The sequence below is a fragment of the Brassica napus genome, chromosome C9, assembly GCF_020379485.1.
Source record: "Brassica napus cultivar Da-Ae chromosome C9, Da-Ae, whole genome shotgun sequence".
Lineage (NCBI taxonomy): Eukaryota > Viridiplantae > Streptophyta > Magnoliopsida > Brassicales > Brassicaceae > Brassica > Brassica napus.
Window position 1 is genome coordinate 62,938,253 of NC_063452.1, and position 24,027 is coordinate 62,962,279.

The 24,027-nt window shown below is 38.2% G+C and overlaps 5 protein-coding genes and 1 pseudogene across 6 annotated transcripts; 1 reads left to right on the forward strand and 5 right to left on the reverse strand.

Annotated features, from left to right (window-relative positions):
• The first annotated feature begins 112 nt into the window (after positions 1-112).
• On the forward strand, positions 113-2,198 carry LOC106440680 (mitotic spindle checkpoint protein BUBR1). The gene is made up of 5 exons (XM_013882409.3): positions 113-278; positions 383-527; positions 738-895; positions 1,002-1,086; positions 1,163-2,198. The coding sequence occupies exons 1-5, from the start codon at positions 181-183 to the stop codon at positions 2,018-2,020; spliced, it is 1,344 nt and encodes a 447-aa protein (XP_013737863.1). The 5' UTR covers positions 113-180; the 3' UTR covers positions 2,021-2,198.
• Positions 2,199-2,322: 124 nt separating this feature from the next.
• On the reverse strand, positions 2,323-3,199 carry LOC106440681 (non-classical arabinogalactan protein 30). The gene has a single exon (XM_013882410.3). It carries the CDS (start codon positions 3,049-3,051, stop codon positions 2,494-2,496), a length of 558 nt encoding a protein of 185 aa, XP_013737864.1. The 5' UTR covers positions 3,052-3,199; the 3' UTR covers positions 2,323-2,493.
• A 195-nt stretch (positions 3,200-3,394) lies between these two features.
• LOC106444572 (sister chromatid cohesion 1 protein 1-like) lies at positions 3,395-8,574 on the reverse strand. Of its 2 annotated transcripts, none has more exons than XM_022711248.2 (19): positions 7,759-8,574; positions 7,496-7,564; positions 7,352-7,410; positions 7,209-7,253; positions 7,009-7,105; positions 6,797-6,917; positions 6,286-6,340; positions 6,112-6,190; positions 5,801-5,913; positions 5,439-5,536; positions 5,218-5,367; positions 4,985-5,138; positions 4,821-4,903; positions 4,545-4,719; positions 4,376-4,457; positions 4,115-4,257; positions 3,928-4,012; positions 3,737-3,849; positions 3,395-3,636 (listed from the first exon to the last, which is right to left on the reverse strand). In XM_022711248.2, exons 1-19 carry the CDS (start codon positions 7,809-7,811, stop codon positions 3,554-3,556), a joined length of 1,857 nt encoding a protein of 618 aa, XP_022566969.1. In that variant the 5' UTR covers positions 7,812-8,574; the 3' UTR covers positions 3,395-3,553. The 2 variants fall into 2 exon arrangements, with proteins under 2 accessions (XP_022566969.1, XP_013741480.1); XM_013886026.3 differs by having other exon boundaries at positions 4,545-4,722; positions 7,759-8,569.
• Positions 8,575-9,142: 568 nt separating this feature from the next.
• LOC106444571 lies at positions 9,143-14,816 on the reverse strand (annotated as a pseudogene).
• A 226-nt stretch (positions 14,817-15,042) lies between these two features.
• Positions 15,043-16,129, reverse strand: LOC106440679 (abscisic acid receptor PYL5). Its single transcript, XM_013882408.3, has one exon. It carries the CDS (start codon positions 15,853-15,855, stop codon positions 15,241-15,243), a length of 615 nt encoding a protein of 204 aa, XP_013737862.1. The 5' UTR covers positions 15,856-16,129; the 3' UTR covers positions 15,043-15,240.
• A 3,308-nt stretch (positions 16,130-19,437) lies between these two features.
• On the reverse strand, positions 19,438-21,168 carry LOC106440678 (dehydration-responsive element-binding protein 2A). The gene is made up of 2 exons (XM_013882406.3): positions 20,872-21,168; positions 19,438-20,654 (listed from the first exon to the last, which is right to left on the reverse strand). Exon 2 carries the CDS (start codon positions 20,627-20,629, stop codon positions 19,625-19,627), a length of 1,005 nt encoding a protein of 334 aa, XP_013737860.1. The 5' UTR covers positions 20,630-20,654; positions 20,872-21,168; the 3' UTR covers positions 19,438-19,624.
• Positions 21,169-24,027: the final 2,859 nt, after the last annotated feature.

Sequence of the window (24,027 nt, forward strand, 5' to 3'; positions counted from 1 at the left end):
ATTAAAATCCCTATATTGGGCCCATTAGATAATTAGGCCCGTTTGGTGAGTAAAGAACACAGCGAAGCCTCTTTCTGAATCAGAAGTAAACAAAAAGGTGGAATCTTTTCAAAATTCATATCCCCTCTCTAGCCTCCCTTCTTCGCTTTCTTCAATTCGAGAGGAAGTGAGCACACAACAATGGCGAAGAACGAGAACGGCTACGAGAGCTTGCTAGCTTCACTGATCGTCGACATCAAGTCATACTCCGGAAAAGACCATCTTCTTCCCTGGATCCGGTAATCGAATATCTCTGTTCTTACACTCTGTGTCTGAAAAGCATCCAAATAAACCTAATTTTTCAATTGATGTTTTTGATTGAATGGGTGAATCTCTGAAACAGAGGTATTAAGAAGATGAAAGAGAGCTTGCCGCCTCAGATACTGAACGAGAAGCTGCCTCGGTTTCTCCAGAAATGTGCACAGTCGTTTGAGTCTGATAAGAGATATAGGAACGATTCTCGGTATATTCGTGTTTGGTTGCAGCTGGTAATCAACATTTATCCACATTGATTTGTCACTTATTTGACTTGCTTGAAACATATGGATAATCACATTACTAACCTGGCTTGTAAAAATCAAAGCTTTAAAAGGATTAGAACCTATATATGCCTTTTTTTTACTTTGGGAAGCAACTAAATGAGAATTAATTTGGATTTGGATTGTTTGGAGTTGTAGTCTGAATGATTTTGTGGGTAGATGGACTTTGTAGATGATCCAAAAGCTTTGTTAAGGAGTATGGAAGCAAACAGTGTAGGGACCAAGAGGTCTTTGTTCTACCAGGCGTATGCTCTCCATTATGAAAAGTTGAAGAGGTTCGAGGATGCTGAGAAAATGTACCGTCTTGGTGTCCAAAAGTAAGTACCCTTTGTAGTGTTTGGGATGCTTAAGATGAGTGAACCTCTCTATTGGTTTATAAAGGCATGACTAAGATTGATTAACTTTGTACCTCTCTTGTGTTAGCCTTGCAGAACCCATGGATGAGTTACAGAAATCTTACTTGCAATTCCTTAGTCGCATGGAGAGGCACAAAAGGAAAAAGACACAGGTACCATTGTTTTGATTGTTCCGCTTGTGTAATCAAATCTTTGCATGTTCTCTCAACTTGTGTTTCCTCTCTGCAGCGTCAAGAGCTAAAAGTGTCTGAAAAGCACCAGAAGGCTGAGAGGTCACAGAAGGAGCCTAGACTGGCCATCAATGATGAAACGCCAGTGTTGAACTTTGTTGATAAAGAAGCAGAAAATGCTTGCCATCACGGTTTGGTGGATCCCACGATAAACATGAAAGAAGCCATGAACGCAATCAACAACATGTTCAAAGAGCCTATCGAAACTGCTCCGCTTCAGAGAAAACCACAACAGAGAAGCCAAGACAAAGAGAATCAAGGAGGATTTGAAGTTTTCGTGGATGAGAATCAAGGCTCCTTTGAGATATTCGTTGATGATGAAAACGATGATGAGACTACGGATGACAACGATGAGTCCGGAAAAGGTTTTGTCTTCCTCCAGCCAAGAGACCATTCACCTGAAAGCTCTGGAGAAGCAGACAGACACAACAGTCCTCCTCGAGCTAGGTTCAGAGAAGACACAGTTGTTCGCAGGTTTGTTGGTTCAGCCATCTCAGAAGAGCCAGCTGTTGAAAACGTCTGCCACCATGGCCTTGTGGACCCTACGGTCAACTTAAAGGAAGCTATGGAGGATATAAACAACATGTTTGGCGAACCGATAGATTTTGTTAGACCCAACCGCTCTAAAAACAAGGAAAAAGCAGTAGTACAAGAGAAGAAACCAGATGCTGCTGCAGGTTTCTCAATACTTGAGGATGATGATGATGAAGCTGAGGAGGAACATCAAGAGACTAATAGGGTGACTCAGATGTCGCCTAGAAAAGCAAACGAGCGTGATCTGTTTGAGCCAACAGTGTGCACAAAAGTAGCCTTGGATGAGATCAACAAATTGTTTGCAATGCCAATGGACTTCTAAGGAACAAGGTACTCTATGTTTACTCTCATAGAGGCAAAGTCTGTGGTTTGCGTTCTGCTTTAATATACTTCTATGTTGTGTAATGGTGAGAACCATTTGTTGTTGTTGTTGTTTTACCTATGTTTGTCTTAAATTGAAGAATGTTTTATTTTTTCAAAAAAAAAATATTGTTAGTGCATGATCTTACACTCGGTTAACTCGATACAAACAAAAGGCCTGATGTTCTTGCTTAATAATTTTTTTTGTAAGGTTTATTACAATCTTGTTGATATGACTGATCGATGATTTAATTGATCTTGAACTGAGACTGACTGACTGAGTATGCTCGATTCAAAGGAGTCACAAGAGTCCCATTACAATATTACACAACACATAACTCATCTTACAAACAATTGGCAAACCATTAAAAAGGGGAAACATTTTTCTTTATATAATTAGTATATTATGATGATCTTCAAAAACGCAAACTCGAATCAGTAAGTAGGAGGTGGTGCAGTAGTAGCGGGACAATGGTCAGGACGGAAAGCCAATGGACCAGCGGCGTAAACCACAGCCTCATAGTTCTTCCACTTGAGCCTCTTCTCTTCATAACGTAGGGAAGCACCGTCCAGAGCATTGTTAATGTTGGAGAATAGATTGCAGTCCTCGCGAGAAGAAGAGACGAGCTTGGCACGGCAAGCGTGGAGAGGATGGTCCAAGAAATGCGGAGTCATCTTCAAACCTTTGAGCTCACCGTAGAAGTGACCGTACGAATCAGTTTGAAAGACTTTGTAGAAGCTCACTTGCTGCCTGTGGTTCTTGCAGATGATGCTGATTTTAGCTCCGGCTATGGCTTCTGCTCCGGCCAAGGACCATGATCCGTATTTGTCGCAGGATTGGCAGTACACCATTCCTTCCACCGCCGCTTCCACGGTTTTCACGGCGGGGTATACGGTGGTTGGAGGAGGAGTAGGAGGAGAGTAACCATTGGCCAAAGTCGCCGATGCAATCAGGATGACGAGAACGGAGAAGGACAAGGCTCGTGCGTCCATGTTTCGGGTCTCTTGGAAAAGGTAATATGTATCCTCTGTTTCTTGTGATTCAGGGGAGAGAAATGCACGTATATATATATAGAAAGATATAGAGACTGGTGTTTTTTATAATTATTTGTGTAATTAATTAACAAAAAAAATTGTAAGCCGACATTGTATTAGACGTGAGTGCAACTAATTGAGGAGATTGCATGTCTTGTAATGAAATGGGGGCAATGCGGCTTCGTACGTGACTGCCATTATCTTTGTCAACGGTGTATAAATTAAAGTATTAATTCGCCTAATCTCTATTCCCTATCTTCTTAATAGAGACCTCATTGATATATAAACCGGGAAAGAAAAATGAACTAACCAGGGAAAAAGTCTTATAAAATTAATTAGATTATGTCTCATGAAAAGTATTAAGCCGTTATAATTTTTGAAGTCTATGGGACTCTCTCTCTGCTTAAATATGAAAAGCAAAACAACTAAATAACCTTTTATCTCAAGTATCAAAGCCTGCTTACATATTGGGTCCTCGTGCTATGAGAATGTCCCCATAAGGCTGTGTTTGCTCCACCTTTATGACTCCGCGAGTGGCTAGCACTGGAAACATAACACCATTTATAACTCAGCTGAACTTTCAGGGATGCGTGCCATGGTTTTAAATTATGTAACTAGAGAGGAAGTTGTATATATATAGTACCACAGGATTGGTAGAAGAGTTGAGCTGCAGCGTTTCTTTTCATTCCAACAGCGAGCTTGTTAAGAGATTCCACTTGAGGAGCTCCAGGTGTTTCAAAGTGCGTCTTGAGGTGGCTGTGTTTGGTATTTATACATCTCATCACCATTGTCATTGAATATATAGATTTTTCAATTAATACTGAATCTCTTTACCTTTTGATGCTATCAGTTATCTTCTCGTCTGTGTGAGTGGTCACTGGCTTTTGAGTTTGTGTAGGTCCAGTCTCAGCTAGTACTTCTGCGAAAGAGATTACATAGAGAGAAGCCAAGTCAAGATTTTATAGTTTGATGTTTTTTGAAGGCTGTACGATCAAGAGACAATGGGAAAAACGCTTTTTACCGTTATCAGCTGTGAAGCCCCCCTTTTCAGGTAACATTGAAAACTCAAAGTCATAAGCACGGTGCTCCCACGTCCTGTCTTCCGCTACTGGTTCGAGTCCTCTTCTTGGTGAGGAATGTTGCCTTTTTCTGGTGAGCCTGCGACTGTTTCAGAAACCGGAAGAAGAATTAATTAGTGATCCTCTTCCTATATTGCAAAACCTGTTTGTGGGCCGCTACTGGATTTAGTATCAGAAAGGAAAGCATAGATGTTGTTCTTGACCTGTTAGAGTTGATCTCTATGTTAATGGAAGCTGCCCCACGTGCGGATGGTGTGCTGCTAGGCATGGATCTCACGTCATCTCCTGGAGTTTCCAAGGAAAACAAATAAAAAACGTTACAATACCAAGCTATTATCTGATGACTGATTAAAAAAAGGAGAAGCTTTTAACCAGAATATAATGGTGTAACGCTAATATCAGCAGCAGCCTGGCGGTTATTATTCTCAGCGCTTGCTCGAGATTTAGCCATCAGGCCTTCTATTGAACCATCTTTCTCAGCAAGAACGTTCCGAAGTCTTTCTGCAGGACTACCAAGATTTTGGAAGCTTGTCTCAGTGCCCTGATGCTGCTGCATACATCAACACACAGTAAGAGAGGATATGATATTGTGCCTTTCTTTTATTGTTACTTAGCTTTTTCAGGAAATGATATGCTTCAACGCCTTACATGGTCTGTTTGATGGTGGTCTTGCATTCTCTCCTGGACAAACCCTGGAGATTGTTCACCGGAGAGATCAGGACGTCCAGTTTCTGCATTGGCACTACCAAATGTCAGAAGCGTTTCAACAAGGAGAAAACAATAGAGCAACAATTATGGATAGAGAGAGAGACCAGATGTAGTGGCTTGAAGAGGGTGAGTGCATTTTGACCAAAGCTCCATGAGCTGAGGTGGGTAAGAACCGTCCACATGCTCTTCAAAGAGTTGTGTAAGTGGCATCTTCATACGTTTAGTAACCTCAAAACTTGGGCTGGCGGGTCCTCGAGCCTACAAAATAAAATGTAGATGTTAGGCCAACATGAGCATCACTTATTAAACTAAAGGCCAAGGCGTCACTAGTTTGTACCTTTCTCTTTTTTCCCCTCAGGAGAATGTGAGAAGTATCCTGAAGCCATGACTGGTATTGATTACCAGCGATAATAGTCTGCTCATAATCCATGGCTGAAGTAGCTGTCCTTCTTGCTCTTTTTTTTGTTGGCCGTGGTATATCTTGGTCCTACTTGCAGAAAAAAAATCCAATTTCCATTTTTTTTTCACGAGATGGAAGTATCCTAGTGAGGAAAATACCTCTCTGTCCGGTATGTTTTGCTCCCCCGTCTGCTCAGCAAATACATCCCTACCGCGCTCTTGTTGCTCCTGGGGCTGAGGGCTTGTGGGATTGCCTCCTACAGATGGCTACAGGTTAGTAAATTTGTTCTGTTCTGTTCTGTTTATGAAGCTCAGTCTTTTGTCAAGGCTTTTACAGAAGTACATTCCCTTATCAGATTCATGATTACTATACTAGAGGTTTGCTCAAGCCATTGTTATTGGATTCTAAACTAAGCACAATTTAAACATAGGAAGCAATTTCACCTTTGAGTCAACTTCATAACCCATTCAGTAACCATATCTCGCCATTATAGAATTAAAGGAGTGGCATAACTAGTTACCTTCAGCAAAATCATGATGACGAGGTGGTGATGGGATCAGAGTTGGAGGTATTTGAGCGCCTTCTCTTGAATTAAAGTTCAACTGAGTTTCATCATCTCCTTCGATGTCAAATCTGAGAGGCCATCACAAAGCAAAAAGGAAAATTTTAAACAGAAATGAACATATAATCACTAACTTTCTGCTGCAAGATGGATGAACGAAAATACAGAAAGAGCGGAACACTACAAACCTCTAACTTCAACAAATTATGGAATTGGAATAATATCCGTGAATAAAAGACCCAAGGTAGACAGTGGGATTGAAAACTAACCTTTCAAAGCGATCATACGTCTCAGTGTTAGTCTGGTATGAAGCATGATACTCGAAGAGTGTGATATTCTCGGCAGCAGCTGAGAACGTTACAGAAATTGAAAAACGAATTCACTTAATAAGTTAAAACCCATGTCGTATATTCATGAAAGCTACTAGGTCTCAGGATACAAACCTTGATGGAGATCCTCTTGCTCGGGGATATCGTTGACATTGGGTTCATCTAACCTCTGCAAAGAGATAAAGCCACACAATGGATAAGCTAAACGGAAGATGCACATGAATATTCATCGGTTAACAAGAAGATGAACACTACGATATATTCCCACTATCAGTTACATTTTGTGTGTATCCTTTTCCACAATCCATAGGTTTGCAATCACGTTTCACAAAGAATTTTCCACTGAAGAACTCATGCGGGGTCTAGAATGAGGCAACTAAATAGTATCACATGAATGAGTTAGACCAAGTCTTCAGAGATGCACTTTATGCGCCAACTTATATTTTCTCCATATAATGAATAATGACCCAAAAAGAGTTCTTTTTTATATCTTCATAGCTCAATCTTTTATAAGGGAGTATATATTGATAATGATTGAGAGAGAGAGAGAGACGTAAAAGGAAAATAAACAGCCACAATAATCTAAATCTCGGGGAGACAAAAGGGAATGGGGTTTATAGTTTACCATGGAGATGTAAGACTGCTGAAAGTCCATGAAATTGGGGAATTTGGGTAACTGACTACGAGTCTGTTCGAAATCCCCAAAATCAGCTTCGTCCTTCTCAGGTAACGTAACAGCCTCTTTCCTGCGAACAAAAAGACTCGATCATTTTCTTCAGATTCCTTCAATTGCATAACGAAGGCAAAAGGAAGAAGTAGAAGAGAAATAAGAATGACCTGGCGTGGGTTCGTCCTTTAGGTAGTAAAGTAGGATCCGGAACAGCTTTTGTGCGCCAAGCTCCATTAATTTCTACCAGAAGGCGAGTGACGTCATCTGAAAAATCAATGGGAAAGCCCAGCAAAAATCAATACGAGAGGAGAAACTAATAACAATAATAAAAGTGTGATCGAGAAAATGATCGAATCCGAAAAATTACCGAATAGGAGCTTTACTTTCCTCTCGTAAACGATCACAACCCCACCTAGCGAAGAAACAAGAAGACACTGAGATGAGAATCATCAAACCCAGAATACGAATAACAGAAAAAAAAAAAGTCCGATGAGCGTAGATTGTTAATACCCATCAAAATCCCAGAAAGACGGAGAGCCATCGGAACCGACGGGTTGAGAATCTCTTCGCTGTGAGCAACAACAAAAAAAACAAATCAACGCTTTCGTCTTCATGGATTAAACATAAAATAGACGAACAGAGATCATCGCTCACCAGATTTGGATGATGTCGAGCTTGTTCAGCTTCTTCCGATTGATCTTCGCGTGCAACGTGGCAGCCATCCTTGAAGGAATCGCACACCATAAACAAACAAAAACAGAGGTCACTGATGAACAGCGAGATCAAACAATGGAAACGAGAGAAGCGATTCGAAGCATGAACAAACGCTTGATCGGGACGAAGAAGCTCCCATCCCATGGCGATTTTTTTTTTTTAAGAAACAAAAATGTTTCACAGATAGAGCTTGTGTGACTCACCATATCTGACCTAACGGAGCTTTTCGAGCTAGGAGCTGATGAGAGTAAAACATCCTTCTTCACCTCACGAGAATACTCCAACCCAGAAACAGAGAGAATCGAGTCGTAAAAAAAAAAGAAGAAGAAGAATCTGCGTTTATAAATGTGTAAAGAGCTGTACGTGTATATTTATGAATCCGCCATGAGAGAGCATAAGAAGGGGAAAAAGCTCACAGTGATCAGGAGGGAGAGGGAGCATGTACGGAGCATTGCTAACGATACGCCGTTGTGACGAGAGTGTCACTATTAACCCTCTCATATTGTGACACGTATGTGTATGTAAATGACCGCGTGTGACGCTAGAGGAAATGGAATTCGGTTAACCGTAGCTGGACCCCACACTGTCACTATCAAGCTCTGCAGCCTCAAGTCCCCAATTTGCTCTACACTGCCTCCCGTTCTACGATGCGAAAAACTACACGTAGTTTATTCTAGGAAAAAGAAACGGACGAGTCGAGCTTTACCTCTCTCCGTAGCTTTGCATCGGAAAATCAAATGCGCGGAAGATTATCATGTCGGGGATAAACCAAAACGGCGCCGTTAAGGTCTTTAAATCGGCTTTGACTTTCTCTCCTGTCACCGGACAAACCCTAGGAGTAGTGCTCTCATATCCTCCTCCGCCATTCATTCGGCAACACCATCAATGGACATTCTTTAACAGCCCCTTACACTCCTCCTTCCGATTGACAATTGCACATCGCCATTCGCCGCCTTGGCTTGACCTTGGCGACGCCTCGAGCGACTATCAGTACGTTCGAATTTCCCGCTTCAGTTTTCTGATTTTGGACAGAAGAAACAAAACAAACCTAGAGCCCATTATATAATGGGCCCGTAATGCAATTTTGTAAAACCTATTAGTTAAGACCGTTGATATTATTTAGATCATATCTTGACCGTCTGTTGCTTAGTAGGAATTAGGAGTGGGGCATTTTACCTGATACCCAAACCTGTATCCGAACCCAATCCGACAAATCCGAACCGAAATTCAAACCAAAATAGTAAAATATCCGAACATACATTAAATTAAAAGAGATTGGATATCCGAACCCGAACGGATAATATCTGAATCTGAATGGATATCCGAAAATGACCGAACATATGTATTACTAACCCTATATTTCTAGTTTATATCACTCATTTTATTTAAAATATTTATATTGATACTACACATACTTTAAGTTAATATAATAAACATATAATTACGGAGGAAATGATTTGCTACTCACTTAAAATACATGTCAAGTTTTTTGTTTCAAGAATTAACAAAAGTTACTTCTAAAATTTAAAAACAATAATCAAATTAGTGTCGTTTTAGTTTTAAAATATTATGTCTAAATCTGTTAATCATTTAATCTATTAAAAATAAAAAAAATTATATTTTTAAGTACAAAAAACTTGAAAATGAAATTTTAATTTTTTTTCCTTTCAAAATCTAAATATCTGAATCCGATCCAAAATAATCGAATCCAAATTAAAAATACTTGAATCCGACCCGAAGTACATAAATACTCTGAATAGGTTCTACACTTTTATATCGAAATACCCGAAAATCTGAAATACATGATCCGAACCCGAACGCCCACCCCTGGTAGGAAAATTTGTAAATTATATTTCGACCGTTAGATCATATCTTGACCGTCAATTGCTTAGTAGGAAAAAAGGTAATTATCACAAGAAAAAGGGAACTATGTAGACTTCATCACGACCGTTGAAATTAGTGAAGTAACTAAACTATGTAGACTTCATCACGACCGTTGATAATCACCTCATGAATACATTGTTAGAGCCAATGATCTCCAAGGACAGTTCAGCTGATACTTGTCCTTCGTTCTCCTCCTCTTATCTTATCTCAACACATTGCAGAGCTGATTAGGGGTGGGCATCGTTACTCGTTACTCGCCTTAAACTCGTTATTTGACTCGTACCCGCCTCGAAAATTCAGGTACTCATTTTTGTCAAAACAAGTAACAAGTCAGACAATTTTCATTACTTGCAAAACCAAGTTAAGTATCAAGCATCATTATTATTTTTAGTACTTGACTCGTTACTTGCCCAATTACTTGCTCCATTACTTTTAGTATTTGTTACATGATCTATTAAATACTTGTTCATATTTGTTTTTTCTTTTATTTGCATTTAGGATTGGACAAAAATATTTATTACTCTTCTTATATTTGTTACTTGTTTCGTATCCGTCTTGATTTTTAAATACTGGCCGTCATCTAGTTAAGTATTAAATAGTAACAAGTATTAAAAATTTAGATATACGGCATGTTATTACTTGTTACTTGTTTATAAAAGACATGTTTGTCATCACGAAAATTATACAATGCTTATATATCGAAATATTTATATTTTTTTATTTGTCTTTTTTATTGTATGAACAAATATTTCGTTTAAAGTAATTCACATGTTATTTTAAGTAAAGAATAAACAAAACAAACTTTCATGTCTATTTTTAATAGAATATTATTTAGTAAGTATTTCTTTAATACTCAAAAAAATTCATAAATAAGTACTCGTAAATAGTTCATAGTGCTCGTAAATAGCAAGTAATAGAGCGGGACAAGTAACTTGCAAGTAATTCATTTCTTATATAAGAGATGCTTGTACAACTATTAATTATGTCCTGAAACCCCCCAAAAAAAAAGAGATTTTTTGCAAAATTGAAAAGGTTTGTTTCTTCTCGTGAGATTTAAAAGTTATCACCTCCTGTGAGTTTAGCAAAATCATCTTCTTCAACTGAACCTTTCTTCAGTTTTTTCAGTAACCGGTAATCTCGAGCCATCTCTTCTTCATCATCAGCTGTTTGGATGGTTTGTCTCTGTTTCCCTGTTAACTTTCTTTTGTTAGAATCTCTGGTAGCAGGAGAAGCAGCAACCGCCTTTTTCGAGTTTTCTCTTCTCGCGGTTTCTCTTTCTCTGCTTGTAACTTTTGCTTTCTTTGTTTCTCCAGAGACTTGTCCCTGCGTTTTATTCAAAAAAAAAAAAAACAATTCAGAGTTAACACTCTCAGAGAAATACTACACCTAAGGACTAAGGAGGGACAAAGACCAAAACCTAGTCGTTGCAAGTATAGAGAGATATGTGTAATAGAAGCTGGAAAAAGAGAGAAACTTACTTGAATTTTATGTCTTCAAAATTGACGCCTTCAACGGGTGTGAAACCCTCACTGGAAAGTCTGCCTTGTTTCACTTCAGACACTGAAGGAAAACGCAAGAGTCCATATCCCATGGCTAGCTTTCCTATTTTAAGGCTTTTCCATCTGTAAGTTAGGAGAAAAGAGACAGAAACTTTATAGCTACGAGAAACTCGGAGAGAGAGAGAAGGAGAAAGAAAATATTTGCAAATAACAAAACTATTAAGCATCATTATGAACCTGAAAACGTAAGAGCAGTGTTGCAACTTATAAGCACAGACAAAGGAAACAAGTGCCTCTACTCCCTTATCCAACACTGCCCGGTCCTTTATGGCTAGTGAACGTATCTGAATAACATTGTAGCAATTACTCGAACACTTATGACAACCAGAGACCGAAAGAGAGATGCGTGGGAGTTTTCTTACAAACGGGATGACATCGGATGCTTCCTGGTAGCATTTTTTCTCTTGAAAAGAGACTCCTTTTCTCCGCAAAAACTCTACATAGTCTTCTTCCTACACACACATCAGGCACAAGAGAACATAAAGGCAGGGCGGTACGGAGCATAGGCAAAGGAACCGACGCTTAGGACATCATAATTTTAGTTGTATATAGGGCGTTAAATTTTTTTTTGAAAATGTTGGACCGGCACTGAATTAAAGGTGGTTAAAGCTAAACCTCAGGCAGTAGAAAAACTATGGACCTCCCTTCTTTTCCCAATCTTGCAGTTCTGCCAACCCTATGGTTGAACATTCTTGGGTCTTGTGGGGGATCATACTGCATGAACATGACAAATTTCGAACCTGTGAAACCTAAATACTGCAATATACATATGGCACAAAATGGAAACAAGCATCGTTCAATATACCTGAACTACGTAATCAATGCCTGAAAATGTCAAGTCCACGTGCAGCGACATCAGTGCACAAAAGGACACCGCTTGATGCTTTAGTAAACGAAGCCAACGCCTTGTCTCTTGCACTCTAACGTGTAGAAATATATTCAATGAAGGAAATGTGCCAGAGAAATGAGATAGAAAATTACAATATATTAACGTTAGCTTACCTGTTTCTTATCCCCATGGATAGGAATTAAGGAAATGGACTTCAGGGCAGGGATTTTTGAAAGAACGAGTCCCCAGTAGTCAACAGAAGCACAAGTCATGAAGTATCTGCAGCAGAGATACTTGAATCTATCTATAAGGATGTTTCATTTTATAAGTCTGTGTGAAATGTTTTTTAAACTTACACTATAAGCTTTTTGTTTTTGTTCTTGATGAGGAGATCCACTAGCTGTGATGATTTCTTATCTGCTTCACATACCAAATACTGCAGAGACAATGGAGAAACAAAAACCTCTTAAAGTATGAAAATGGCAATGCAGAGGGATGTAATTATACCTCTAGGTGCAGACCAGAAGGTATTTTCGAGTTTATCAATTGATTTGATGATGCAGACTTTGACTCAGCTCGAACTTCAACTCTGACAGGGTTCCTAAGCCCGGCCTTGGCCATCTCCTCAACGCCTTCTGTCTGTGTAGCTGAAAAGAGACCAGTCCTCCGTTGCTTTGGCAAGCGAGATATAATGCTGTTCACCTGCTTCTGGAACCCCATCTCCAAAAGCCTATCTGCCTCATCTAATATAAGTATCTACATATACAAAACAGAATCACCTTATTAAACTAATTTTTCAAGTTGTTTAGACATCTTAACAACTTGAATATTACCTCAAGATTTCTGAAATCAAGAATATCCATTCGTTCCATTATATCAGATAGCCTCCCAGGCGTGCCTATCAAGACATTGCATCCTTCTTCTTCTATAGTATTCATGTCAGCTCTCACATCTCGGCCTCCAACCAGCAGCACAGACTTCACATTTGGAAGAGTCGAAACAAAGGGCTGCGCCACGTTATATATCTGCGTTGATAGCTCTCTCGTTGGCGATATAATCACCCCCATAACCTGTAAAATTTTAACTCAAGAACATGCATCAAACCTAAACCAAAATCAAATGCTTATATGAAAACCAAATAATCCTTAAAACTATCAAAAAATCCTTAAAGAAAATTTTAACTAACTAAGATAATTAATAAAATAAACAGATAAGTAAAATATAGAGTGAATGATATTTATGCTACACTGCATCAAGTTAACAATCGGAAAAAAAAAAAAAAAAAAAAAAACAAAGATTGAAAATTTAACATAAAAGAAAAGACCGTCTAAAAATACAAAATCTTAAAAGAGACATGAACTACTCTTTACTGTAATAATCTAATTTCTAGATTGGTCGGAATGTTCCTGCTAATTCTCGTACCTGGTGAGGTTTCGGCGGGTACGAAGTGGAACGACGTAGAATCTCTACCAGGGGGAGGACGAAAGCTAGGGTTTTTCCGGAACCGGTGGCGGCGTCGACGGCGACATCCTTGTGGCTGCAGAGCAAAGGGATCGTCGCGGCCTGAACCGGAGTGCAGAACTCGAAACCGGGGGGTCCGGACCGGAGAAGCGCCTCGATGATATCTGCGGAGAGTGGAGGTTTTAGGTCGGAGAAACGCGTCTCCGTCAACGCTTCGTTAGTGTTCGGCGATGGATCCATTGACGGCCGCTGCTGTGTTCTCGTCGCTCGCTCCCGCAATTAGATTTTTGAAGTGAACCTTTTTATAAGTGTGGAGAAAACCGCAGCGTGTTGATTGATTCGGTTTGGTTTGGTTTTGGATTTTGACGACCCAGAATTAAATACTGAACCGGTTAAACAAATCGGTCCAGTTTCTTCGAAAGTCCGCTAATAAAATAGATCGACTCCGGCCCATTTGTTTAAAGTCTCTCTCTCTCGGCCCATTTGAATGATGTATGTACTATGTTAAGGTCCGTCAAGGTAGATTTGTAGGAACGTCAAGGTCCGTTAGGTAGATTTGCATAATTGCATGTGTACGTAGATTTGTAGGAACGTCAAGGTCCGTTAGGTTATTAATAAACCGATATTTTTTTTACACCGATACATCATTGTATAATTTTTATTTTTTTATTATTGTATGGTATAAACTAGTTCTACATTTACAACATCTTTCATGCCAGTATTATCTCCAACTGCTTATTACAGCATACTATCACAACGAACAGTTTTGCCGAAACATTCTGAAATCTCCGATACTTACGTTCAATTATCTTAAATAAATTATATCATCTGGAAATTAGACATCTTGTATAAAAAATTTTGAAACATTGACCACTGGGTCATGGTGTTTCTAGAATAATTTAATGACGATTTTGTGATTTATAATATAGATGGTTGTAGTTTTTCTATTATTTGATTTTAAACGTTTTTAAAAAAGAAATTGAATGAATCGAGCTATTAAAGACCGGCATATGGGTTCGTTCGTTGTATCATATCCCACTAGGAGCATAAAAACTAGCAAATTGCAACGCGTTTCCAGCTAGATTTTTTATTGCATGCCCTTTTAGACTTTTTTCACATAATAAAATTTTGAATCAAACGAATTAAAATACACCCACAAACTAAAAAAAAACAGTAGACCGTTTGAATAAAATAATATACCACTAGGTTAGTTGGTTATAATTAACTAAGAAAACAAAACGGAATAAAATAAGATAATCCACCACTTGATCAAAACTAGTAGCCAATGGAACTCAAGTAGGCAATAGTTTAAGCACGTCTGTTTTTGCTTTAGGTCTAATAAATTATTTATTTATGTAACTGCACATGCTAATCAGGTCTAACTAATATCTCATGTTCTATAATCTCCTCATATATATGCAATTGTTTTCTTCTTAAATATGGTTCAGCTAAATATACGGTACATTCATATATACAAACTTATGAGAATAACATTGATTCCTGGTTCAGAACATCGGCTTTAAATCAGACTGTTCTGCATCTAAAATATGTGGACACAAAGACCAACGAGGAAAAAAAACTTTATGTGTGTTATATATTGTGAAAAGTTACCAAGTCTATCATGTTAACAATAGTTTGATGCAGTGAATTCAAATTCGTTTATAAACAACACATTCGTTTACAAACAACACAAACAGTGAAGACATAAAATGAATAACAAACAACAAGCTAGAAATTAAACACAAGTCACAAAGTAACAAATTCAAATGAAATGTTATTATGTACCAATCCTAAATCCATTTTTAATGAATCCCTCCAACAATATTTTGATTCCCAACATAAATCTACGAAGTCCAAAACAAATTTTCTTCCATGTGATGATCGAAAGAAACATCCAAAAGAAACATTAAGATAGATACATAATCGCAATTAATAAAACTATAAAGACAAGATTATTGCCGGTTGGTACAGCTTCTCGCCAGAGACTGAAGGTTGCACCGGACGATAGTATCCACGAAGCTAACAGTCTCCTCCTCCGTGTTCCCCGGCGGTACATCGACGACGTAAGACTCCACCACCACAGTTCCTTCGTCGTCAGACGCGTGAAGTGTCGTCACCGATCTGTAGTTCTCTAGCCTGTGGTCCCCACCCACGACGCTAAAGCTTATCACGTGACGCTCCTCGTCCAAGATCTCGAGCCTCTCTGTGCTCGACACCGCCGGGAGTCCGGACACGACCATGACCTCTCGGAGATCGCCGGCGTGGAGCCCGTCCCCCTGGACGATACGGCACTGCCTGATGAAGTTCTTGTACACTTTAGGATTATCGAAACGACGCACGAGGGCCCAGACAGACTCGGGAGGCGCGTGGATCATCTGAACCACGGAGGAGCAGCACTGGTCCGGACCCACGTCGTGTGTGTGGTGCATCGCCACGTGCTCCGGCACATGCATACCGCGCGTGAGACATACTCGTCTGATCAGACCATCTGTTTGGTCGTGAGTCTGCAGCGTGTGGAAGCCGTTCGTGGCGTCCGAGCCGTGATGGAGCTGCACCGGTGATCTCATCTCTGATCTCTCTCTCTCTCTCTCTCTCTCTCTCTCTCTCTACTTCTTGTTCTCTCTTTGTTGATTCTCTGAGTTCTGATGAGAAATAATGGATTCGTTTATATTGGTTGATGAGAAATTAAAGAAGAGAGTTCTTTTGATCTTGTTTGCTGTCGGTTGTCAAGTTGGTTTTGTTTGAGAAATTTTAAAAGTGATGATCAACTTTTATATAAATAAGATATGAACATATTGTGTATTTTTATATATAAAAATATATTTGTAGAAAGATAGAGATAGCTGGGAATGTGAAGGATTTGTGTGTATATATAGACTCATTTGTGCGTGTATATGTGATCATTGCAACCATCGTATCTCCCATGATTTTTTACCTTAAGACGCTTCCTTTATTTCCTATTAAACACAACTAATTAAATTGATATATTCCAATGAATATTCTCCATTTTCCATCCTGATAAATTTATATTCTAGAATCTACAGTGTTTAACTAGATGATTTCATCAAATAATTTACTTCTGTAAGAAGAGGTGATCCCAGATTTCATTTTAAAGTTCAAATCATTAGTTATAGTAAAAGATTTTCTATTACTATTATATACTAATTATTTACATGTTTTAATCTATTCTTACTAACTGTGAGAAGAAACGTGTACAATATATTAGTCCAGGGAATGAATGATCAAGTCCAGGGAATGAATGATCAAAGATTAAACCATGTTTCGTAATTCCTACAATCAACTTAGGCATTGATCGGTAGAACATTAGTATGAGAAGCATTTACTAAATGCAAATTCTCTCTAAATATTCTCTGGCCAATGCTTTCACATGAAGCTTTTATAAGAGCATTTGCATCTATAATTTATAAAATTAAGAAAAAAATATAATTAATTCTTTTATTTTATTTAATAATATCATAAAATTATTTTTATATCCAGAAAATAAAATTTGATTTCTAAAATTAAGTTATAATAAAAATATTTTTTTTAAATAGTTTTTCATGTTTAAAATATATAATTTAATTTATTTTAAATGTGAAATATTATTTTAAAATATATATATTTTAATTATAAAATTTTATTTTTAAATAATATTTTTCGAATATAAACATAATTTTTAAATAAAATAAATTAATTATATATTTTTTAAATTTTATATGTTAATATATTTATATATATATATATTAGAAATATATTCATTAAAAATAAATATATTAATATACTAATTAAAAATAAATATATTATATATTATATACTAATATTTATAATAATTTTAAATAGCATATTCATACTGCTATATCAATCATCCTATTAAACAGTTAGCAAAAACATACATGTCCTGCAGCATACTGCTTCTATAGCATACTGCTACTGTGCTGCCAATCAGGGCCTTAGTTAGTTTATATTTTAAGAAAAAAAAATCGTGACAATATTTACAAAATCCAGACCGTAAGGTAACTAAGCAAATCTCATTAACTGATTGTGTAAATCACAATCCATGAGCGGGCCTTGTGATCCAGTAGTAGTGGACGAGTCTTGGATGCAAACACATTTCGGGTTGATCCTCCTGCTGTGGAAACTAAGTCTGTATGAAAATCCAAGAGAGGGCCTTTCGTGGGTTGCACCTTCCAACCGAATGTTAGGTATGTGTCTTTAATAGATTCGGGTTTAACCCTTTTCTTTTTCAAAAAAAAAAAAGTAAATCACAATCCATGCTTGATAGCCATGATAGCCATGGGCATATGGCTAAGTAGCTCAAAGCCACATACATGCATGAGCACACGTGCATGCACAGATGTTGATGGGTTAATTGTCACATATATGTGTAAAGAATGTTGTATGTATATATATATTAATATATATATATAGAGACATATATGAAGTATAGATAGAGGGAGAAATTGGGAGGAAACTAGGAAGGTGAGACCTTATCAAAGAGCTTACGCCGGACTATGCAAGTGGATGTTGCAACTTGCAATCTTCTTTGGACTTAGATTAGGTGGAAGATTATCCTTTCCCTTCTTTTTTTTATTTTCTCCATTTCTTTTATTCTTGTTGCCATTTTAATATTATATTATCATATAGTACCAAGGTTGTTGCATCGCGACTTTGTATACTATATACATATATATCTTTTTTTTTATACACATATATCTTTGTTTCAAAGATTTCAATCTTCTTATTATAGTGACGACATGGGCATGATACTTTACATCAAGTATCATTATATTTTTTTTCCTTTACTTATATAAACATGCAGACAAGCTAATTTATTTTAATTTGTGGTATATATGCAAGATTTGATAATCGGAATTGAGATTTGTAGTGGTAAATATACTAAAACTAAAGAAACTTGAGCTCTTTATGTGTATGTATATGTATAAAATATTATATGGGAGTTCCAAATAGTTCGATCTCTGTTTATCTTTTGAAATTTTCAAAAAGACAAAAAACAAGAGGCTGTCCGAGAGTTCTCTAGGAGATAATAACAAACTTCACTGACCAATTTGTCTGTATTCGTTACCTTTTGCTCTTTTAATATGAGGCACGTTCTTTTTCTAATAATAATCTCTGAATATCAACTAACTTTTTTGTAATGCAACCATTTCCCATGTTACAGAACATTTGAATATGTCTTCGAGGTGGATGATAAACATCTTGACATAGAAGAATCCAATTAGAAATATCGACTTAGTTAAGTTGTAATTAAATACATCAATTAAATGTGAGTTTGAGATTATTTTAACGAACCACAAGACAATCTAACTATGTGTTAAGACTATTTGTATAGTTACTGAATAAAGGATGTTGGGAGTGGATTAACCCAGGTTATATATACAACCTGTCAGTTCTTGAATTGGATCTACCTTACATCAATAATTTTTGGGGTTGATTAACAACGGATCACATGATAAATCGCTTGATTTGATATCAAAAAAATTGAATTGTATGATCACATAACAAGAAGTTGATCAGAAGTTTGGCCGAGTTAATATTATAAATTTTATCCCGCCTCACTTGCATAAAATTAAACAGCTAAGTGTATAATGTTATATAGTATATATAGTCCGGGTGTTAAGCATGTCATGATCAACTGTTACAGACTACAAACGAACGTATGTATCAAGCGAAGAGGAAGATACCAACTACTCATTAAACTAACCACAAGTTGATGTAGATTTGATGAGCTACTGTAAATCATATATAGTAGTCAGCAGACAAAGCCGAGCGCAAGCTGTGCATGTTGCTGAGTACTATTACTGTTTTCAATGGATCGAGTTTTTCCGTTGCTTTTAAAGTTTCGCAGTGTGTAAATTGACAGTATATTCTATATAGTTGCTTATCTTGTGGAACAGTATATTCGTCACACATGTTCTGAAAAATCAGGGAAAACAGTTAACCGATTTGCATCACAACCTCACTGTCACAATTACAAATATATAGGACCCAGGAGGTCAATCATGATTCTTCAGCAGACACACTTAGGCCCATTAAGTTCCAGACATTAAGGCCCATCTGGCTCCAGTGTCACATTTTCTTCTCTTGTTACAGAAGAAGAGACTCTAAACAAAAATAAATAGACGCAGGGCAACGCTATAATTTCTTCTTTATTACGGTATGTAACATTATCTCACAGTATATACAGTTCTCTTTTTTTATGCGAGGAGTTATCAGTCTTGTGAGGGTCTCTATATCACTAAAAACTTAGATAAGAGTCTCATGGGATAAAAGCCAAATCAAACGAATCCAAAGACATCCAACTGCACCCCCACTGTCTCAGTTCTTCGCATTCAAGAAACTCAGATCGAAGAAGTCACTACCATCTTTTGCCTCGTGCTGCAGCGGGGGAAATCCGTAGTCTGAGCCAAGGCTTTGCAGCTGTTGCTTCTCAGGTTCAGGTAAACCTCCTCCGACATTGTCTCCCAGGCATTGGTTCTGGTTCGAGCCAGTAAAAATGTCCCCATTCAAGTCCCCAAGAAGCTCAGAAACATCAAACATCTCCGAAGAGTCCCACTGATTCTGATACAGATCCGCAGGCCAACCGTAATCCGAAACAGAGAGCGAGTCCGGCTGTCTCTGAAAGTTCCCTGCCGCAGCTATCTCTTGTTCCTTCAGTTTCTGCTTCTCCTCCAGAAGTCCGGTCCAGCACTCCTGTTCCAACTCGCTTAACCAATCCTTGCCTTGAATAACTCCAGTGGCATCTACCTTCATCTCTTCTTCACCCGCATTGGCGTCACTCTCTACACGATCAACGAAGAAGGGTCTGGATTCACAATCAGTATCCTCTGTCTTCACACGAACAACTCCAGGAGGCTCAACCGTACAAACCTCAGACCGACTCGAAGTACTTGCCACATCAGAAACAGAACAAGACTGAGGAAAATTAACACGAGCAAGCGGACCATACATAGCCTTAGCCGCCTCATCGTAAGCAGCCGCAGCTTTCTCAGCTGTAGGGAAAGTGCCAAGCCAAAGCCTGCTCCCTCGGTTCGGCTCTCTAATCTCAGCGACCCATTTACCCCAAGTCCTCTGCCTAACTCCCCTGAAACTACACCCACCATTCTCAGGTCCTCCTTTGCCTTTCATACACCCTTTCTTCGACCCTTTCGCAGGCACTCTCCGTTTCTTGCTGGGACTCTCTTCTACAGTGTCGTTATACTCTTTCCACATCTTAATCCTATCAGCCACGGTAATACCATCGCGCCTACTTCTTGATTTCCTTTTCTTGGTTGTATCAAATTCAGTTTTATTGATCTCTCCACTATGATCATACACTGCCATCCTTGGTCCCAGAATCAACAAAACCCTACAAAACGACGACGTTTACACCTCAGCAACACAAATCCAAATGTACACACCTCAATTTCGTAAACAAGAAGCCGAGTCTGATTCTATCTTAAACGATTTCATAGCAATTTGATTCGAGCTTAATAGACCTAATTAAGCTTTCCGAGTCCCATTTCTCCAATATCAGATCGACATAATGATAAAATTGAAGCTAAGGAATGCGAAGATCAACATACCTATTGATCGATAAGCCCTGATTGAAGTTCAAATGATACGATACACTCACTTGTACGCAGACGAATCGCTTCCTTGTTCACTACTTCGCGTCTTTCTCCTTTGGGCTTAGATAAAAGCTTCTATCAGAAATCGAAAATATCTGTTGACGAGAAGGGATCCACGAGTATTTATAGCCTTCTCTAGATATTTCTGATATTTTATCTGCGCGATAACTAGTGACGTGTCGCTATTTGGTTCGGTCGAGCTTCTCCGTTTGACGAGTGTCCCGAATCTTCTCGAACGAATCCGAAACGCGGCTGTTGATCTGGAAAAGTGAAATTAAACTCTTTATTTAAAAGGGTTGTAGATAAGATCATATGAAATGCATTATATACTTTAAAATTTACATTTTTTTGTTGTAATAAAGGGTTCATGAAAACAAAAAGGTAAAGTGTTTATTTGTCAATTAAAAAGTCACTAAATATATTATTTTAGGCAATTCTCTCAAATAGTTTTTTTTAAGGTTTTTGTCACAAAAATAACACTAAAAAAAATGATCAAAATAGTTTTTTTTTTTAATTTTGAAACTTTAATTTTTAATTTTTATTTTTTTAAATTTGAAATCTTATTCCCAAAATCTTACCCTTTTAACTATAAACTAAATTAGTTAACTATAGGGTAAAAATGTATTTTTACTTTTTAATAAAACTTATTTTAGTCATTTTTTTTATTGAGAACTATTTTTGTGAAAAAATTTAAAAAATTATATCCCATAGAATTTTTCTATTAATTTTTCTTTTTTGATAGAAATAAAGGTTATATTTTATTAGAGACGTGTCAAATGGTGAAGCTCAAATTTGGGTGGCTTAAATTCGACCACCCATAGCAGCCAGCCATAGCCTTTGCATGTGCGTTTTGTGTAGTTTTGATACCACGGCCACTTCATCCACTACGTGTCTCTAACGCCCACTGATGATGTCTGTCTACGCAATCCCCTACGTACTCCAAGCCCATAATAGCTCTTATGCTCCTTTTTCAAGCCCCGTTTTTCCCGTTGCACATGCGGCATCTATGACTAATTGCGTCTATTAAAGCCCATTAAATATCGAGTGGGTTTTGTCGGACACTAAAAAATAGACATTTATTGAAATTATATTTTCTTAAATACCCAAACCAAAATTTATTCTCAAATTATTATATTTTGGAAAAAATATTCAACATTATTTACGTCATGTTTGTAGTTCTTTCACATATGAAGATTATATCTTTGAAATCTCTATTGGAACCAAATATCGATTGTCTTTGATTCACGTTGTGGTTTCACTACATCTCGCAAGCTCGTAGAGACAACATGGACTATGACATTGCACATGCCATCTTTATCCCACAAACCCACAAAAAGGTTTCTTAAAAAAAAAAAAAAAAAAATTTATTTTTTGTCTGAAAAAAAATATTAATTAAAAATCACACCAATCGCGGGCCGCCACGTGTCGGTGGGGCCCGCGAACAATGCAAAAAACACACAATAAACGTCTCTTATTTGGTGCACATAAGGCACCGTTTTTTTCTAAACCGTGCCCCCCTAAGAGACGCTCTGTTTAGAGCGATAATAATGCTCTAAGGGGAAACAAGAGTTATCTTCCACAATTACATTTTAATATTCCAGCTTTTCCAAACCACGCGCCTTTGTACGCGTCCCTAATTGCGATTAGAAAGGCGAAACCCTAACTCACTTCCCGACTTGAAATTCGGCGAGCTCCGGTGTGATCGTTGCTGATAGACTAGTCTTCTCTACTCTTCTCCACCAACCTCTCTTCTGTTCTCGCCATGGAGTCTGGAATTCAAGCTCCTCCACCTTTGTCACTTTTGCAGAACATCAACTCTGTAGTCAGTGGCTCTCCGTCGGCTCTGATGGATTCGAACAATGGATCTTCTGTAGTCGCCAACTCTCTGTCTCTTCCCAGGTCGTCCTTGCCGTTGTCGTGGTCTTTGTCTATGCCATCGACTCTGTCTTCATCAGCTTTGTTGACTGTTGGAACCTCTCAAGACCGAACCATAGATCTTCCTCTAGGTTCAGGTTCTGTTCTTGTTCAAGCTTGTGATCCTCCTACTAAGTTGATGGTACCAGCTAGTTTTAGAGTTCAAGAAACATCTACAACTTCAGAATATAATGTCACGCTTGGTTCTCAAGATGATTGCAGTGCTCCGTTTGTCATTAGATCTGTCATTAACGGTTCCGAGTCAGCTCAGTCGCAGCAGCAGGAAACTATAACTTCTGATGTCATTGATGCACAAACAACGCCATCTGAAAATTCTACTCAAGCTACAACTACATTCATCCCTACATTGGGAGCTTGGGCAAAGCCTCTCCTTTTCAAACCTCCTGCTACTCCTCATGAACCATCAACTCCTCGAAACTCTTATCCAACACTAATTGGGAATCAGTTAGCAGCTTTCTGGATGTCCTTAACTGATGAGATCTTAAACAAGAAACCAAAGAGCAAGCATCCAACTCGTACTCTTCAGCCTCCGATTGAGAAGCTTCCTCCACCGGAGCTAAAACCTGATGGTAGTCTTCGATTCCCGTGGGCCGCAAGATTGAGTCCTCAATCGCGAAACCTTTACCAGGCAACCACTCCAACTTACAGGCTTGATGGTACACCAGAGGTGTCTATTCCCTCCAAAGTGCTTAAGCTTGGCCCGGAGAATAAATACGAGTATATCATCGGCAAGTTCCACATGTGTTCTCTACCCCCAGGTGGTCTGGTTCATGCGGTGGTAAATAGAATCTGGGGAAGAAGCTGTAAGATTAGTTGCAAAAAACTTGGCGAGTCATCATTCATGTTTCATATCCCGCACGAACCTACTCTTCATTGGGTTATTCAAAGAGGTGTGTGGCATATCTATGACTGTTTGCTTTTCGTTCTACCGTGGACTCCAGAAGGCTCTTTCAAAATCCCGGAAATCTCTACTCTTCCGGTATGGGTAAATTTGAAGAATATTCCTGATTGTTGCTACTCGAGATTAGGAATAAGTCTTGTTGCTTCAGGACTTGGAGAACATATTCTTACACACAAGCCTCGACTTGATCCAACCAGTATGGGTGAAGCAAAAGTTTTAGTTGAGATGGAGCTGGATAGAGATTTTCCGAAGCTTATTGCACTTGATGATAAACA